This window comes from Notolepis coatsorum (assembly GCF_963971535.1).
Source record: "Notolepis coatsorum genome assembly, chromosome: 4".
Taxonomy (NCBI): domain Eukaryota; kingdom Metazoa; phylum Chordata; class Actinopteri; order Aulopiformes; family Paralepididae; genus Notolepis; species Notolepis coatsorum.
The window spans coordinates 28312355-28327160 of NC_140168.1; the positions used below are offsets into that span (position 1 = coordinate 28312355).

General features: G+C 43.4%; 1 protein-coding gene across 1 annotated transcript in view; it reads left to right on the forward strand.

The window, feature by feature from the left end:
- The first annotated feature begins 316 nt into the window (after positions 1–316).
- ctdp1 (CTD (carboxy-terminal domain, RNA polymerase II, polypeptide A) phosphatase, subunit 1) overlaps positions 317–14806 on the forward strand; it is a 162706-nt gene continuing 148216 nt past the window's right edge. The window contains exons 1-6 of the mRNA XM_084311891.1: positions 317–849; positions 2993–3076; positions 4971–5064; positions 7209–7337; positions 10999–11149; positions 14002–14092. Coding sequence (XP_084168017.1) covers positions 518–849; positions 2993–3076; positions 4971–5064; positions 7209–7337; positions 10999–11149; positions 14002–14092 — 881 coding nt within the window. The 5' untranslated portion in view covers positions 317–517. The remainder of the gene's footprint in view (positions 850–2992; positions 3077–4970; positions 5065–7208; positions 7338–10998; positions 11150–14001; positions 14093–14806) is intronic.

Genomic DNA, 14806 nt, shown 5'->3' on the forward strand with positions numbered 1-14806 from the left:
CATACGACATTTATGGCATAGGGACATATAGGTATTTAGTACTGATACATTTGTGACATATGCGGTATCCAAATATACAGTACTGTTACTCATAGGAGTCATAGATATAAAATGCGGTACAAATTGAATTTATTATTATTATTAGTGTTTATAGTTCTGCTTCACTGGACGTGGACGGTGGATGAGAGCCCCCTCTCTCTCTGGCATCATCCTCGCCGACGACCGGATGCTGTGTGCGGCCGTGTCGCCGCGGCGTTGCGCGGAGTTTCCTGTTGACGGGCGGGAAGAGCGAACAGAGCTCCGCGACGGACCGGGTTGTTGCATCGGTTACCCTTCATCAGAAACAAACCAGCAGAACATTAGTTGTTTTACTCACAAAAGCTAGCTGGCCATTCGTGATTCTTTATGGTAGAAGGCACGGCTTTTCTGGGCTGCCTGGGGGAGACGACATTACGAGCGGACCAACAACATTACGCAAAGTGAACGGGATATTATTTGTTGAGAGAGTGCAAAACAGATGGAGGATCCAGCAGATTCCGGTGCCGCCGAGGGCCCCGCGCCGGTGGTGCAGCAGGTGGCGGAGATCTGCACCCCGCGCGGCTCTCTCCCTCTGCGGCTGCTCGAGTGGAAAGTGAAACCCGGGTGTCTGATCAACGTGGACTCCGTGCTGGCGCTGTGCGCTCCCATCCCGCCGGAGGAGAGGAGGAGGGAGGCCGCCGCCGGCGGGGTGGTAGAACCACCGCCAGAACATTTAATAACAAACAGGCTGCCGGAGAAGAAGGTGAAATCGGACCGCGCTGGGATAGTGAAGGAGCTATGCTGTCAACCGGGACAAGTCATACCTCCCGGGTGAGTCAACTAGACCTGCTGCTGCTGCCCGGGTGGCTTGTTGTTGACAAAATGTCAACATGTGTGGACAGTGTTTTTCCCACGCTTGCTAACGTTACCGTGAAAAGTTAGCTAGCTAGTAGCCTGCCGGCTAACGGCGTTAGCTCGTGCGCCGTGTAACGTTAGCTCGTTCACCATCATGTAACGTTAACTCGTGCGCCGTGTAACGTTAGCTTGTGCGCCATGTAACGTTAGCTCGTTCGCCATCATGTAACGTTAGCTCGTTCGCCATCATGTAACGTTAGCTTGTGCGCCATGTAACGCTAGCTCGTTCGCCATCATGTAACGTTAGCTCGTTCGCCATCATGTAACGTTAGCTCGTTCGCCGTGTAACGTTAGCTTGTGTGCCGTGTAACGTTGGCTCGTTCGCCATGTAACGTTAGCTCGTTCGCCGTGTAACATTAGCTTGTGTGCCGTGTAGCGTTAGCTCGTGCGCCATGTAACGTTAGTTCGTGCGCCATGTAACATTAGCTCGTGCGCCGTGTAACGTTAGCTTGTGCGCCGTGTAACGTTAGCTTGTGCGCTGTGTAACGTTATCTTGTGCGCTCGAAACCACTGATCTGTAAACAAGTGGATGGCGCGTGAAGTGTGGGCATGCGGGCTGATTTTGTTTATTATCTCAACTGTCACCATGCTCGCTCTCCAGGCTGGTTCACAATCGCAGCACAGTCCAAGTGTGCTCACTTTAGCTACTGTTCATAACGCCAAAAACATGTCTTGTTGACAAAGATAATTGTGTGTCTGAGAATAAGCGAGGGGTTTTAAAAACGGCAATTGTGTCATTGGTATCGATATCGGTTGCATTTGATAACTCTAGCTATTATTAAAAGTAACTGATTCAAATCGCCTTACTTTTTCCCGTTACTAGTTTATCTTTCAGCCATTGCCATTAATACATTCAGGCAGACATAAGGGCTACTTCTAACAGACTCATGACGTCACATTACCGAGGTTGTTTGCTGCTTTGTAATCCCATTGATTTAAAAGGAAAAACTCCTATGTTATGATCATAAAGTGGATATACTGTACTTTATTACATGCTATTGATTGTTGTTAAAACTGTAAGAGCTCAGAATACTAAGATACAATTCTGAGAAAATTTCAGTTTAAAGTTTACACCTGAAAGGATGCAGGTAATGTGACTGAAATGAATACAAGTTTACACCTGAAAGGATGCAGGACGGTAATGTGACTGAAATTAATACAAGTTTACACCTGAAAGGATGCAGGTAATGTGACTAAAATTAATACAAGTTTACACCTGAAAGGAAGCAGGCAATATGACTGAAATTACTAAAGGTTTACACCTGAAAGAGCGCAGACGATGTGACTGTATTAAACCGACTCTCCCAGGTGGGAAACCAGCATCAACCAGAATAATGACATACAGGTGGTTATGGTCTCTGGTTCTGCTAAAAACCCATACTTAGTTGGGGCTCCACTGGAGTAGAATGGGTTCCAACTTCCAACCCCAGGAGGAAGTTTGGTTGTCGCCGCCAACCAAACATATTTTTTTTTATCTACTTTTTTTTCTCCCATTTTCTATTGTCCAATTCTACTCTCCCCTGTCTCGAACACTGTTAGGCCATGCCTCCCACAGGCCGGCTGCAATGTGGACGAAGCCTTGCATCACGTGTCCCATCCGGTACACGAGGAGGCAGCCATCGCATCTTTTCACCTGCACAGCGCGATCACTCAGCGGCGAGGGTCTGCGTGGGAGGGACACGCCGCCCTCGTTGCTCCCTGATTCTGCTGCGCAGGCGCACCAACCGACCTGTAGGAGTTGCTGTCCACAACGTCCGATCCCCACCCACCAGCTTCCCACCCCTAACACTGCCAATTGTGTTAGTATGAAGAACGACCTGCCAAGCTGGTAGCAATGCAGAGAGCTGGGCTTGAACCCAGCATCTCCTGCATTAGTAGCGAGCGCCTTGCCCACTGCGCCACTTAGCCGTCCTTGCCAACCAAACATCTAAAGGACAATTCCTCCTATTAAGGCTAACCTTGTCTCTGCTGCTTACACTAGTCTAAGCTGTACTGTATGCGTTTGTACTTTTTATTTTTTCTTCCCAACTCACATTGTTACTTTTTTTCCTTTTCTCAGGGGTGTCATCGTGAGGATAGAAGAATGCAGCCATCCGATAGTGATGAAGGGTCTGTGCGCAGAATGTGGTCAGGACCTGACACAGTAAGGAAACATGCACGCGCCACACACACCAGGCATTGTTTGACACTTAAACATCTGTGTTTTACGGCTCATTTTATCACATCTAAAAAAATTTTTTTTTACTCTCCAACACCATCGTGTCATATTCCGTTCCATGGCTTTGTTGTGATCTGGAGCAATATCATTCCCACGTTTTTGTCAGGGTTTCCACCAGGAAAGATAGTGGTGCTGGTCCACGAGTCTCGGAAGATTCCAATGTCCCGGACAAATGAGAGAAATTCCGGTCAAATATTATCTGTGTTTATTGAGCTTATTAACACTTTGATCGCCAGGCTTAAATTCATAATTTACCATCCTTCGCCAGCCCTATTTAATATGGAGAAGTTCCCCTTCTTTGCATTGTATTGCTAAATTGACATTACTATGGCCCATTCAACGGCCTATATCTATTGTTCAGGGTGTAGCAACGTTATACTTTTTCATTCACATATTCATACTAAAATACGGTCTAAAGTATAAGTATGTTTTTATCGTTTTCTGCAGCTTTCTCCAGAACGTGATTTATAGCCCCAAATGCATTATATTGATAATGAAATACAGTTTGATAGGAATCTGTGCGAGATAAAAAAAAAATTCAAATGGACGTGCTTCTAGAAGTTACTAAGTATGATCTGATGTTGACCGGATGGGGGGGGGGGGGGGGGGGCAGGGCTGTACGCTAAGCTTTTTCACTAGGGGCACACTTGCCCCTAAATGAGAAATTTAGGGGCAAAAAATATTTTTTAGGGGCACATTTTTAAATAACAATTTACCATTATTTATATCGATTGTTTTTTATTTAGAAAAAAAATATTTTATATTTTTTTTAATAAAATATATATATTATATAATCATACTTGTAGTTGTATTATCTGCGAGACATCGCCACCACGCAACAAGTCAAAATGCTCGCTATATGCAACCAGCTCCACTGTCTGTGTGTACTCGAGTAGCCTCCAGCTACGGCCAGGATTCTCCGGAGCTGCAGCTGGACCCTACTGGAGCTAACGTGTACTAGGTAGCTACCTATCCAACGGAGGTATTATGCACTACTAGACTTGCGGGAGCATTTGTTGATATCGGGAGCTATCAGTAGCTAGCCGGCTAGATAACGGACAATGCCTCAGTATTAAACTAAAAGTGAATAGTTGACTGGGTCATTTTGTAACGGTAGCTAACGTTAGAGCAGTCAGCAGACTGCCCGGCCCGACTCTAGCCTCTCTGTTTACATGGGGTTGGGAGGGGCTGGAGGAGGGAGGAGCAGCGCGTTGCATGTGCTTGAGACAGCGAGTGAGAACTCCGCTAAGAATTGGATCATGTTATTCGATCGGTTTTCACATGACTATTTCGTTGGCCGCCACATGGCGGACAGACCTCTCAGTCCCACCCGCCAAACGTAAAATCTGCCCGCAAATGGCGCTTGGCGGGCTTTAATTTAGCTCCCTGTGTGTGAGTGAGGCATGAGTTGTAATTAAGCGCTTTGGATAAATGTCCTGAATTTCACCAAGGGATCAATAAAATAATATTGTATCTTATCTTATCTTATAAAAGCGCCGCTATATAATTGCAGTCCATTTACCATTGTCAGTGAAGTAGTGGATCATTGAATTACAGATGAGACGAACAAAAAAAAAACCTTCCCCCTGCAAACTATGCTGATGTATTCTGAATACTTGCTGACATTGTTTCCTTAAAGTCAAACCATCTGTCGGCAATCACTGATGTGTCTTATGAATTCAATGTGCGTTTGTTTTTGTGTTTGCCTCGTTGTGAGAGCAGCTTTTCTTCTCAGTCATAATCTGTTCAAGGTCCACCATGGAGAAGTGCAAACCACTAAATGCATCAACTCCCACTCCTCTCTCTCTCTCTCTCTCAGGCTACAGAGCAGGAATGGGAAACAGCAAACACCTATCTCCACGGCAACAGTATCCATGGTGCACAGTGTCCCAGAGTTGATGGTCAGCTCGGAGGTGAGCACTGCGATCGAGACGCGTAAAGGTCCAGGCCGGTAGCGTCGTGGTGGGGCCTGGCGTTTTGTGGTGGAACCCGACCCATCAATTAAGTCGTAGACAGACCTTCACGATCAATATAGGTTTAATGGTGAAACGCATAGTGCAGGGTATCTGCGGGGTATTAAAAAGGTCTTAAAAGTATACAATTGAACTTTTATTAGGTTAAATGAGCCATGGTTAAGAGGAGTGCTCTCATCCTGTCCAGCTGGGAGAACCCTGGGGTGGAGAAGGGGACCCAGCTCTTTTGTGGACGGAGAAGGGTGGGGGTTAGGGGGAAGGGTGGGGGTTAGGGCCGGGGGAAGGGTTGGGGGACATTGTCTCTAGGTCAGGTGTGAGATTCAAGCTATTGTTAGGACAGACAAAGGAATTCCTCCACAATCTACTTTTTCAGAAGACATTTAAATCCACCTTTGCAAATATCTTGTCAGATTGTCCTCCTTTGTTATATGAATGAGTTCCAAACGACAATGTATCATTTCAAATTCGACAATGAGGCCAGTGTGGACTCGCCCATTAAATCTCAAACTCAAACTATTTTGATTTACAAGGTCCCAATTAGATTGCATTAGATTAAATATCCATTCATTTAGGCTGGGTTCAGTGGGCCAGCACCTGCCACTGTTGTCAAAAGATGTGATTTGTTTCACTTTCAACCGAGTTTCCCTAGAATGAATGAATGAATGAAAACTTTATTTAACAGATTGCAGAATGGGTACAATACAGTACGGCTCAATACATACAATTGTTAAGGGGATGCAGACCTGAGAAAGACGTTTGTCTTGTTTCCATCAGGGTCCCCCATTTTCAATTCATATAGACATATATGACATACATGACATACAGATAGTCAGTACTGCTACATCTATACATTTATGACATACCAGATTTGCAAATACAGTACTGTTTGTGATACAGAAGGAGTCAAGAAAAGGGAGTATATACATTTGACGTAGAAACTGTACATTGGAGGTTGGGTGGGGGGGGTTGGGTACATTGGGATATTGACAACCATACTGGGTAATTTACATTGGAGGAGGTTGGGGGGGGGGGGGGGGGGCGGGGGGCATACTGTATAAACAAGTAACACTGTACATTGAGGGGGGGGGGGAGGAGACACTGTACAAACAAACACAATTGTACATTGAACTATTGACAACCATACTAGGTAAATGACTGTACATTGGAGGGGGTTGGAATGATTGGGTTAGGATATTTACAGGGGCCAGTGTTGAATTGCAGTCTCCCGTAGGTGTCCCTTGAGAGAGGTTTTGAAAGTGGGTAGTGATCCACATTCCTTTACAGCTTTGGGTAGGGCGTTCCACATTGATGTGGCATAATTGCGAAACGTGTTTAGTCCCTTATTTGAGCCGAATCTGGGTTTGACATGATTTGTGGAGCTCCCTCTGGTGTTGTGATCGTGGTATTCACTGACCTTTGGGAAGTATTTTGACATGTACATGGGTACCTTGGTCGTGTAGTGTATCTTGTAGACCAGGCCCATTGCAAGTTGTTGTACTCTGTCGTCTACTCTAAGCCATCCTAGGTTGTCAAAGTGGGCAGGGGTGAGGTGGGTTCTAGGAGTAAGGTCAAGCAGTAGTCTGACCAGTTTGTTTTGAGATGTTTGTAATTTTGTTTTTAGCGCCTTTGAGGTGCTTTGGTACCATGAGGTGCAAGCATAGTCGTAGTACCCCTGAATGAGTGCTCCTGCCAGAGTCTTCAGGGTGTTCTTGTTTACCAGAGAGGAGATCCGGTACAAGAATCGAGTTCGTTGGTTGACTTTTTTTATTACATTGGATGCCATTTTGTCACTAGTATCAGAAACTCTGTGAACTAAATGTTTTTACTAAAATGTAAATGATCTAGAGACACCTGCAGGACGGGAGACACATTAGAAATGACATTTAAAGTAAACGCATCCACTGAAAAAGGGCATAGAATAAAATATCAATCTTGGGATTTTAATCTCTCTGTCTCTCTCTCTTCTCTCTGTTTCTGTCTCTCATCTCTCTCTTCTCTCCCCTCTGTCTCGCTCTCGCTCTCTCTTCTCTCTGTATTTGTCTTTTCTATCTTCCCCCTCTCCCTCCCCCCTCTCTCTCTCTCAGCAAGCAGAGCAGCTTGGCAGAGAGGACCAGCAGAGGTTGTACAGGAACAAGAAGCTGGTCCTGATGGTGGACCTGGACCAGACACTGATACACACCACTGAACAACACTGTCAGCGCATGTCCAACAAGGTACTCCCGTCACCTCGTCCTGCTACACTAGTGTGACCAGCGTGGCTGAAGTGTGGTCGAGAGGCAGCCCCGCTGTCGTTTCACACGCCCCGCTTCAGCCAGGGTACCTCATGACATCTGTTCATGGTTCTCCTGAGGTGCCCTTCCTGCCAATACAGCACAACGTCATAAACACTCAGCTCATTGGCCACGGTTGTCATTTAATGAGTTATCATGTTATTGTCAGTCATTGTCCTGAACAGATGTTAGTCAGTTGTCTCACTTAAAGTAGGGCTGGGCGATATATCGAGTATACTCGATGTATCGCGGCTTGTTCTACGTGAGATGTAGTAAATTACTATATCGTGAACATCGAGTATATGTTGTCACGTCGCGGCTGATATGAGACTTGCTTTAGTGCAGATCGTTCCTCATTTCATTATAGACAGACTAGCGCGGACCTTAAATTACATGCAATTGTAATTTCATTACACAGACCAGCGCGGAGCTTCAATGACATGCAATGGGCTAACGTTAGCTGATAAGTTAAACCATAATAGGCTAAGCTAACTAGCGTTAGCTCTTAGCTGCTAGCTCTTAGCTGCTAGCGTTAGCTCAAAGCGGACTCCACGACACTAGTTCCATTAGTGAGAAAAGGGGGTGGGTTATATTGACGACGCTTGACAACAGAGGTTTAAAGATAACTTCATATTTATTGGTTATTCGTTTCTTTCATCCAGTTTCAATCTCCGTGTGTTCAACTTCCTGTTTACATTCGAGTGTGACATCATCGCCTACGGCAGCTTATACGCTCAAAACGCAAACGCGTTCTCTCTCTCTCTTCCCCCCCCCCCCTTCTCTCCCTCTCTCCCTCTCTCTCTATCCTTCAACTCCACTCCTTCTGTCTTCCTTTTTTCTCTTTCTCTTTGGACCTGAGATGTTAGGTTATCTCAGTATTCAGTAGGCATTGATGTAATACCTGAAATATTCTAAAATCATTAAGTCTGCTATAAGCCATTATCCCTTTGTAAGGCTTTGTGTGTGATTATTATTTTCTCACAGTAGTGTATATATATATATATTACACATGTGTGTGTGTGTTTGGCTAAAGTGGATAGAAAACACAGTACTGTGCAAAAGTCTTTGGCACCCAATAGTTTTTATATAAATTGTCTTAGATGTAAATAATTTTTTTTTATTAGTGTGTTAGTAGACTACTCTTAGTACATTTTCATTTAATTATTTTTTAAAGCATCTTCATGGTTTAATAATGGAAACATATTTTGGAGGGACTTATTATAATCATCATATTGGCATGACTGTATGCATCAAAGGGCTAAATCAAGCATTTTTAAGTGCTTTAGAGGAAATGTCAAAATATCGCGATATATATCGTGTATCGTGATATGGCCAAAAAATATCGCGATATCATTTAGAGGCCATATCGCCCAGCCCTAACTTAAAGGGTCGTTTTTATTTAACCCTTTCACTACCACTCTACCAAAGGGTTAACCCTTTCACTTAAGATGATTTCTGCCAGCGCTGGAGCTCTTCACCGATCACCTTATGACTGGAAATATCTACTGTCCCTGCTGAGCATTTGGCTTGATCTACTGAGGTGGCTTTTTCTGGTGGAGGTGTACGGAATTTGGCCTGTTTGTTTTTGATTCGTTAAGCATAATTTGTTAGACTATTACCATTTTAAAATAAGTGTGGATCTGGTCAAAATACCTACCGCATTGTGCCAAATATAAGACGGGGTTCTTTTGAAAAAGGGGTGTTGTCTTGTTTCCGTGGTTGTCATTATATTCAATCTCTAATGGTGCAGGCTTCTCTGCCGTGCGGCGCGAGCCCTCTGCGGGAGGTTGAGAACAAGTATCTTCCTCTCTCCTCTGCCCTCTCTCTCTCTCTTTTTACCACTCTTCGCACATGAACTCTGGACAATGTGTGGAGAATTGGGTGTGGGCGTGGCCTGAAGATGCCTTTTGCACATGTGGCACACAGCATGCGTTTGTCCGCGGCAGATGTATTCGCACATATGGAAATACTGCGCTTGGTTTAGGCGAGGGGTGGCGTCTGGGTGGAGTGAGGGTGTGACGCGGGAAGGGAAAGGTAGCCTACCTCCTCCGACTGTTTACAGAACATCATAGTTTTAAATATTTATTTAACTGGCACGTAAACTCGACATCATGCAAATGAGCTTGACCTAAACTTTTTTAGAGTTAAAATGACGGGTTGAAATTAAATGAAATAAGGATCAACAGTGTTCCGTACAGAGTGAAATAAGTGACCAACGATGTTCTCTACAGTGCAAAAAAAGAGGATTTTACACCATGAAACTGTATATGAATGGTTTACAATCAATCCAAAACATTTGTATTGCTCATAAACTGTTCATTTAGTATGTAAAATCAAACTGGCAAATTCTCCAGTTTCAGAGCATTATTGAGCTGACCTATTTAACAAATTATGAGCACTTGGTTTCATACGGTCTAAAACACTGTGAGAAGCACATTTAATATAAATATACGGCGTTGCTACTAGGGCTGAGCCCAAACGTTCGAACGTTCGAACCTTTTACGTTGGCGTTCAAATTCTAAATCAACATTCGAATTTTTTTTTTACTAAATATATATACCGGTATATATATTTTAAATATTTTTTAATATAATATAATAAAAAATAAAAAATACTATTAATCAGATTAATCACTTTATTCAAATTGAGGAGTAAAAAAAAATAAGTTATACAAAAAATTGATTTTTTTTCCCTTTTTTAAATTAAAAGCGAAGGTTCGAACGTTCGTTCGAAAAACCCTGACGAAGTTCGAATCCTAAAAACAGGGTTCAGGGACAGCCTTAGTTGCTACAGTCTCGCTCTCTGCGCGCCCCTCCACACCGTCACTGTCACTTTTTGGAACATATTAGGCGCACCTCGCAAACGCGCTCACATTTCGGTGAGACAAGTGCCTTGTGTGTCTTGTTCTTGGTCGGGAATGAAATTGAAGAGAATAACGATATCAGCGGGAAAAGGCCAGCTGTACGCAACATCGTTATGTATGGAACGTGGTTAGTCTATTAATCAATACGCCCACTCGCTCGCTGTGTGAATACGGCCAACAATGATCTGCTTGTGTTCAGACATCAGTGCGGTTTGTCATTCCGCAGACTTAGGACTTGACTGCTGGGAGGGTGAACTCCTCACAGAATAATGAATGTTTGCGTTCGCACATACATGCTCCGATTAACGTGCAGTTAAGATCAGGGGTCCAGTGCATGTGCGAAAGGGGCTTAAGATACCAGTAGGTCTCACTCACTCACTCACTCACTCACTCACTCACTCACTCACTCACTCACTCACTCACTCACTCACTCACTCACTCACTCACTCACTCACTCACACACTCACTCTCACACTCTCACACTCTCACACACACTCTCACACTCTCACACACACTCTCACTCTCACACGTCTCATTCTCTCTATTCCTCCTTATCTTTCTCTCTATCACTAAGATACAAGTAGGTATCTTTCTCTCTAAAAGTAGGTATTTTTAGGAGTCACTTAATAAACCTTTCTGTGAGCATTTATTTTCTTTACTTTGTTGAATACAGTTTTTATTCATTCCATTGATCTATTTTTGTCATTCTGATTGTGTCATGCGTTTTGTTATTTTCCACAGGGGATTTTCCACTTCCAGCTGGGCCGAGGAGAGCCCATGTTGCACACACGGCTACGCCCACACTGCAAGGAATTCCTGGAGAAAATTGCCAAACTGTACGAGTTGCATGTCTTCACGTTCGGGAGCCGCCTTTACGCTCACACCATTGCCGGTATTGGAATCATTCCTTTTTCTGACGTTGAACTTACTTTCACAGACTTTCAGGTGTCATTCGTCTGTGATTTGTCGAGCAATGTAGGCTTCATTGTCAATTATAGTCTATTATAGATTTTTTTTTTTAATGTTTTTATTTCCATTCTTTTTTTTCAGACATAGAACAAGACATCACAATACAGTAAAATTAACAATAACAACAATAATGACAGTGAAAATAATAAAAACTAAATATAAACTTTAAAAGTGCATTAACACTTTCAGTGCCAGCAGGGGGCACACGATTTAGTGCTTGAATGCCCACCATCCACTTCAATGTTAGCGTTAATAACGCCTAATCTTCGTTTTATAGCATTTTTAAAAGCCCTAGTTTTCAAGGAAAATAAGAAGATTCCATGATAAAAGAAGTTTACTGGAATATTCTCGAATACACAAAAACTTTGTTTTTTTTTTGGCCTATTTTCGTTTTCAAATAAACGCTAGATTATCGATAGTATATGTGTATCTGAGTTCCTCATCAGCGATTGCGCACACAGCCACACACACACATAGGGGAAAAGCTTCTTTCTCCGCGAAAACGGGTCTGATTATCCTAAGACTGGTAAAATAGATTCCTTACCTGAGATCAGATGTTATCCAAAAAGATTATTCCAATTCCTGATCGCCATTCCAAATATCGATCGCTTTTATTGATCCAACGCTACATACTGTACATATGTATTCCACGCTGTTCTGAGGGTCCACAATGAATCCGATCAGCTTGGGTTACATGCCTGAGAAGTAAAATGTGGATTCCGGATTTTTCTTTTCTCATCCATTTTCATTGAGTCCATTCCAAAAGGGTGCATTACCATCTGGGAGACGATAGGGGGCGGTTTTTCACATCTGAGCTCCTACAGGGGCTGCATACCAACGGGAGACTCGGTTGATGAAATATGAATTCAGATCGCTAATAAAAAAATAAAACGCTAATAAACGTTGTGGGCATTCAGGCATTGGGCTGATAAAACGTGATATGACGTGATGGGCACTGAAAGTGTTAACACAGACATGACAAAAGACAAACAGACACACAAACAACAAGAACATGGCTCAAAAGCAGTTTTACATGTTAGTCAATTATAGAGTTAAAGCATAATGTGGAGGTGTTTTTTTCTCAAAGGCCTCTATTGAGTGTGGTGAGTTTTGGAGGCAAAATAATGTGTCGTTGTTGTTGTACTGACCATATGTTACCACAAGGAGGCAGCATATGCCCATTTCTTTAGTGTGTGTGTGTGTGTGTCCTAGTGACTGATGCTTATTAAATCCTCTGCAGTATGTATGCCTCAGCTGCTGCCAATATAAGGTTACAGTAGCTTTCAGAGCCGGTCACAGATGAAAGATGAAAACTGGCAGGGTATTATTGAAGTTCAGGCACTTTTTTGTTTTTGTGTCTGTTTGGTATTCAGACCGCAGACATTGAAATGATTGAGAGAGAAGCAGACTCTTTCCAGAACCGCTCATCCTCAGTAGTATGATGGATGTTTAATGCAGTTTGAATTGGACTTTGTTGAGAGGGAGCCCTGTCGTGGTCCGTTTGGTTCGATAGTCGATTTTATTTATTTGTTTGAAAATCGATAAAAAAAATTCTAAATCATTCATTCGAATTAATCGATACAATAGATTAATCGCCCAGCCGTAGTAGACGGGCTAAATTCCCCTAGTGTTTCGCCCCTCTTTCAACCCTCCCTCCCGCTGTGCGCCATCACCATGTCCCCCGTTGTTCCATAAGCGTATATTTAAGAGCATTTCTCAACGGTAGTGTCTGCATTAGGTCATCTCACTCATCTGCCATTGCATTGTGCGGTCTTTTGCGCATTCCTGTTCAACACGAGGGCAAATATATGGTCAAAAGAGTGGCCTATGCGGGGAACATTGATCTGTTCATTTAACAGTAACCGCGGAGATCCCATCCAACTTTTTATGCGTCATTGTGGCCTCAGCTTGCTTTTATGACAATTTTGTTAACAGCAGGCATTTCCTAAGTAGAGTTGTAAACTAGATATTCAGTGGGACGTCACGTGTAGTACTGTAACTGTAATTTGACTGTTCTGCTTCACGTGTGTTTTACTTATTTCCCTTATCGTTATATTTAATTTAATTCAACCTTTTGCCTGTTACCCTTCGAGAGGCCCTCTTGTCCTCTAGCCAGGCCGTCATTGTAAATAAGAATTTGTTCTTGATTGACCTGCCTGGTTAAATAAAATTAGATAAATAAAATTGTGTCTGTGAAGGAAAACGGAAAGCTCTACATAAGCTTTATGAAAAAGTTACTTGGAAAAATAAAGAAAGAGAAAAATAAATCCTGGGGGAGAAATAGGTGAGATAAAGTGTGAAGATAAGTGATTCTGGTGTACTGCTCCATCAGAACTCCCTACGCTCCTCCAGGACTTGGTGGCCTCTGGAGAGAGAAACCCACTGAATACACCAGGAGCATCCAAATCTTGCATGCGAAAAGAAAAGTGCCTTATTGAGAAACACTTTGAATAAAAGGGATATGAAACGATCATTAAACGGTCTAGATACAAACGGAGTCGGCAAGAGTATCCTTTCCATCTTATAGGATACTCTCCTGTTTGCACCTCAAAGGAGGATTGCAGAGGGTGGCGTTTTCTCTTTCACTTATTCCCACACGGTCCTTGAGCAACATTGCGAATGCGTTCTGTGGCCTCGCTGAACTAATCACTCTGCCGCTTCTTTCAAACCTTTGACTTAACGTACAATACAAATTTATAATTTATTTATTACAATGCAAATCATTTCTCCTTTTTGTCCTCGTCTGCTTCCCCTCCTCTTCCGCCCGTCTCCCAGGCTTCCTAGACCCTGAGAAGAAGCTGTTTTCTCACCGGATCCTTTCGAGAGACGAGTGCATCGACCCCTTCTCCAAGACAGGGAACCTTAGGTCAGTTCCACTTCCTGTCTGAGAAGCTGAATCACTTCCGGTCTGAGAAGCTGAATCACTTCCTGTCTGAGAAGCTGAATCACTTCCTGTCTGAGAAGCTGAATCACTTCCTGTCTGAGAAGCTGAATCACTTCCGCGTCTATACTTCCCGTAGCCGCATTTCTGGCAAGACGCTCTCTGATTGGCCAACGCCTGTTTCTACACTGGTTAAGCTTAGGCACTCTTTCGAAGTTGGTTAAGGTTAGAGTTTGTCTTAGAGCATGGCGATAGAACGCCAGGTAGTTTGCAGGCTGTTCGACGCGGAAATGGGCAAAGACACAGCTCGTCACGCGATTGGGCAACAGTGGCCAATCAGAGAGCGTCTGCCAGAAATGCGGCTACGGAAAGTATAGACGCATCACTTCCTGTCTGAGAAGCTGAATCTCTTCCTGTCTGAGAAGCTGAATCACTTACTTACTCATACATTTTTTTTTGTATTTACTGTTAAAACTAAGGGAGCTCCTTTCTTCTTGCTTCGAGAGAAACTCCTAATTGCATTTGATTCAGACGTTGTTCAGAGATTAGGGGGACTTATTTGTAGCTTTGTTAATTGGAGCCTTTTATGTTTATTATAATACGGCAGCAGTGAATTCCTCTAATTCGCTTTTAACTCCCGTCGCGGAGGTTCTCTCTCCAGAAGTAGGATGACGGAGCGCCGGGAATAGAGATCCATTA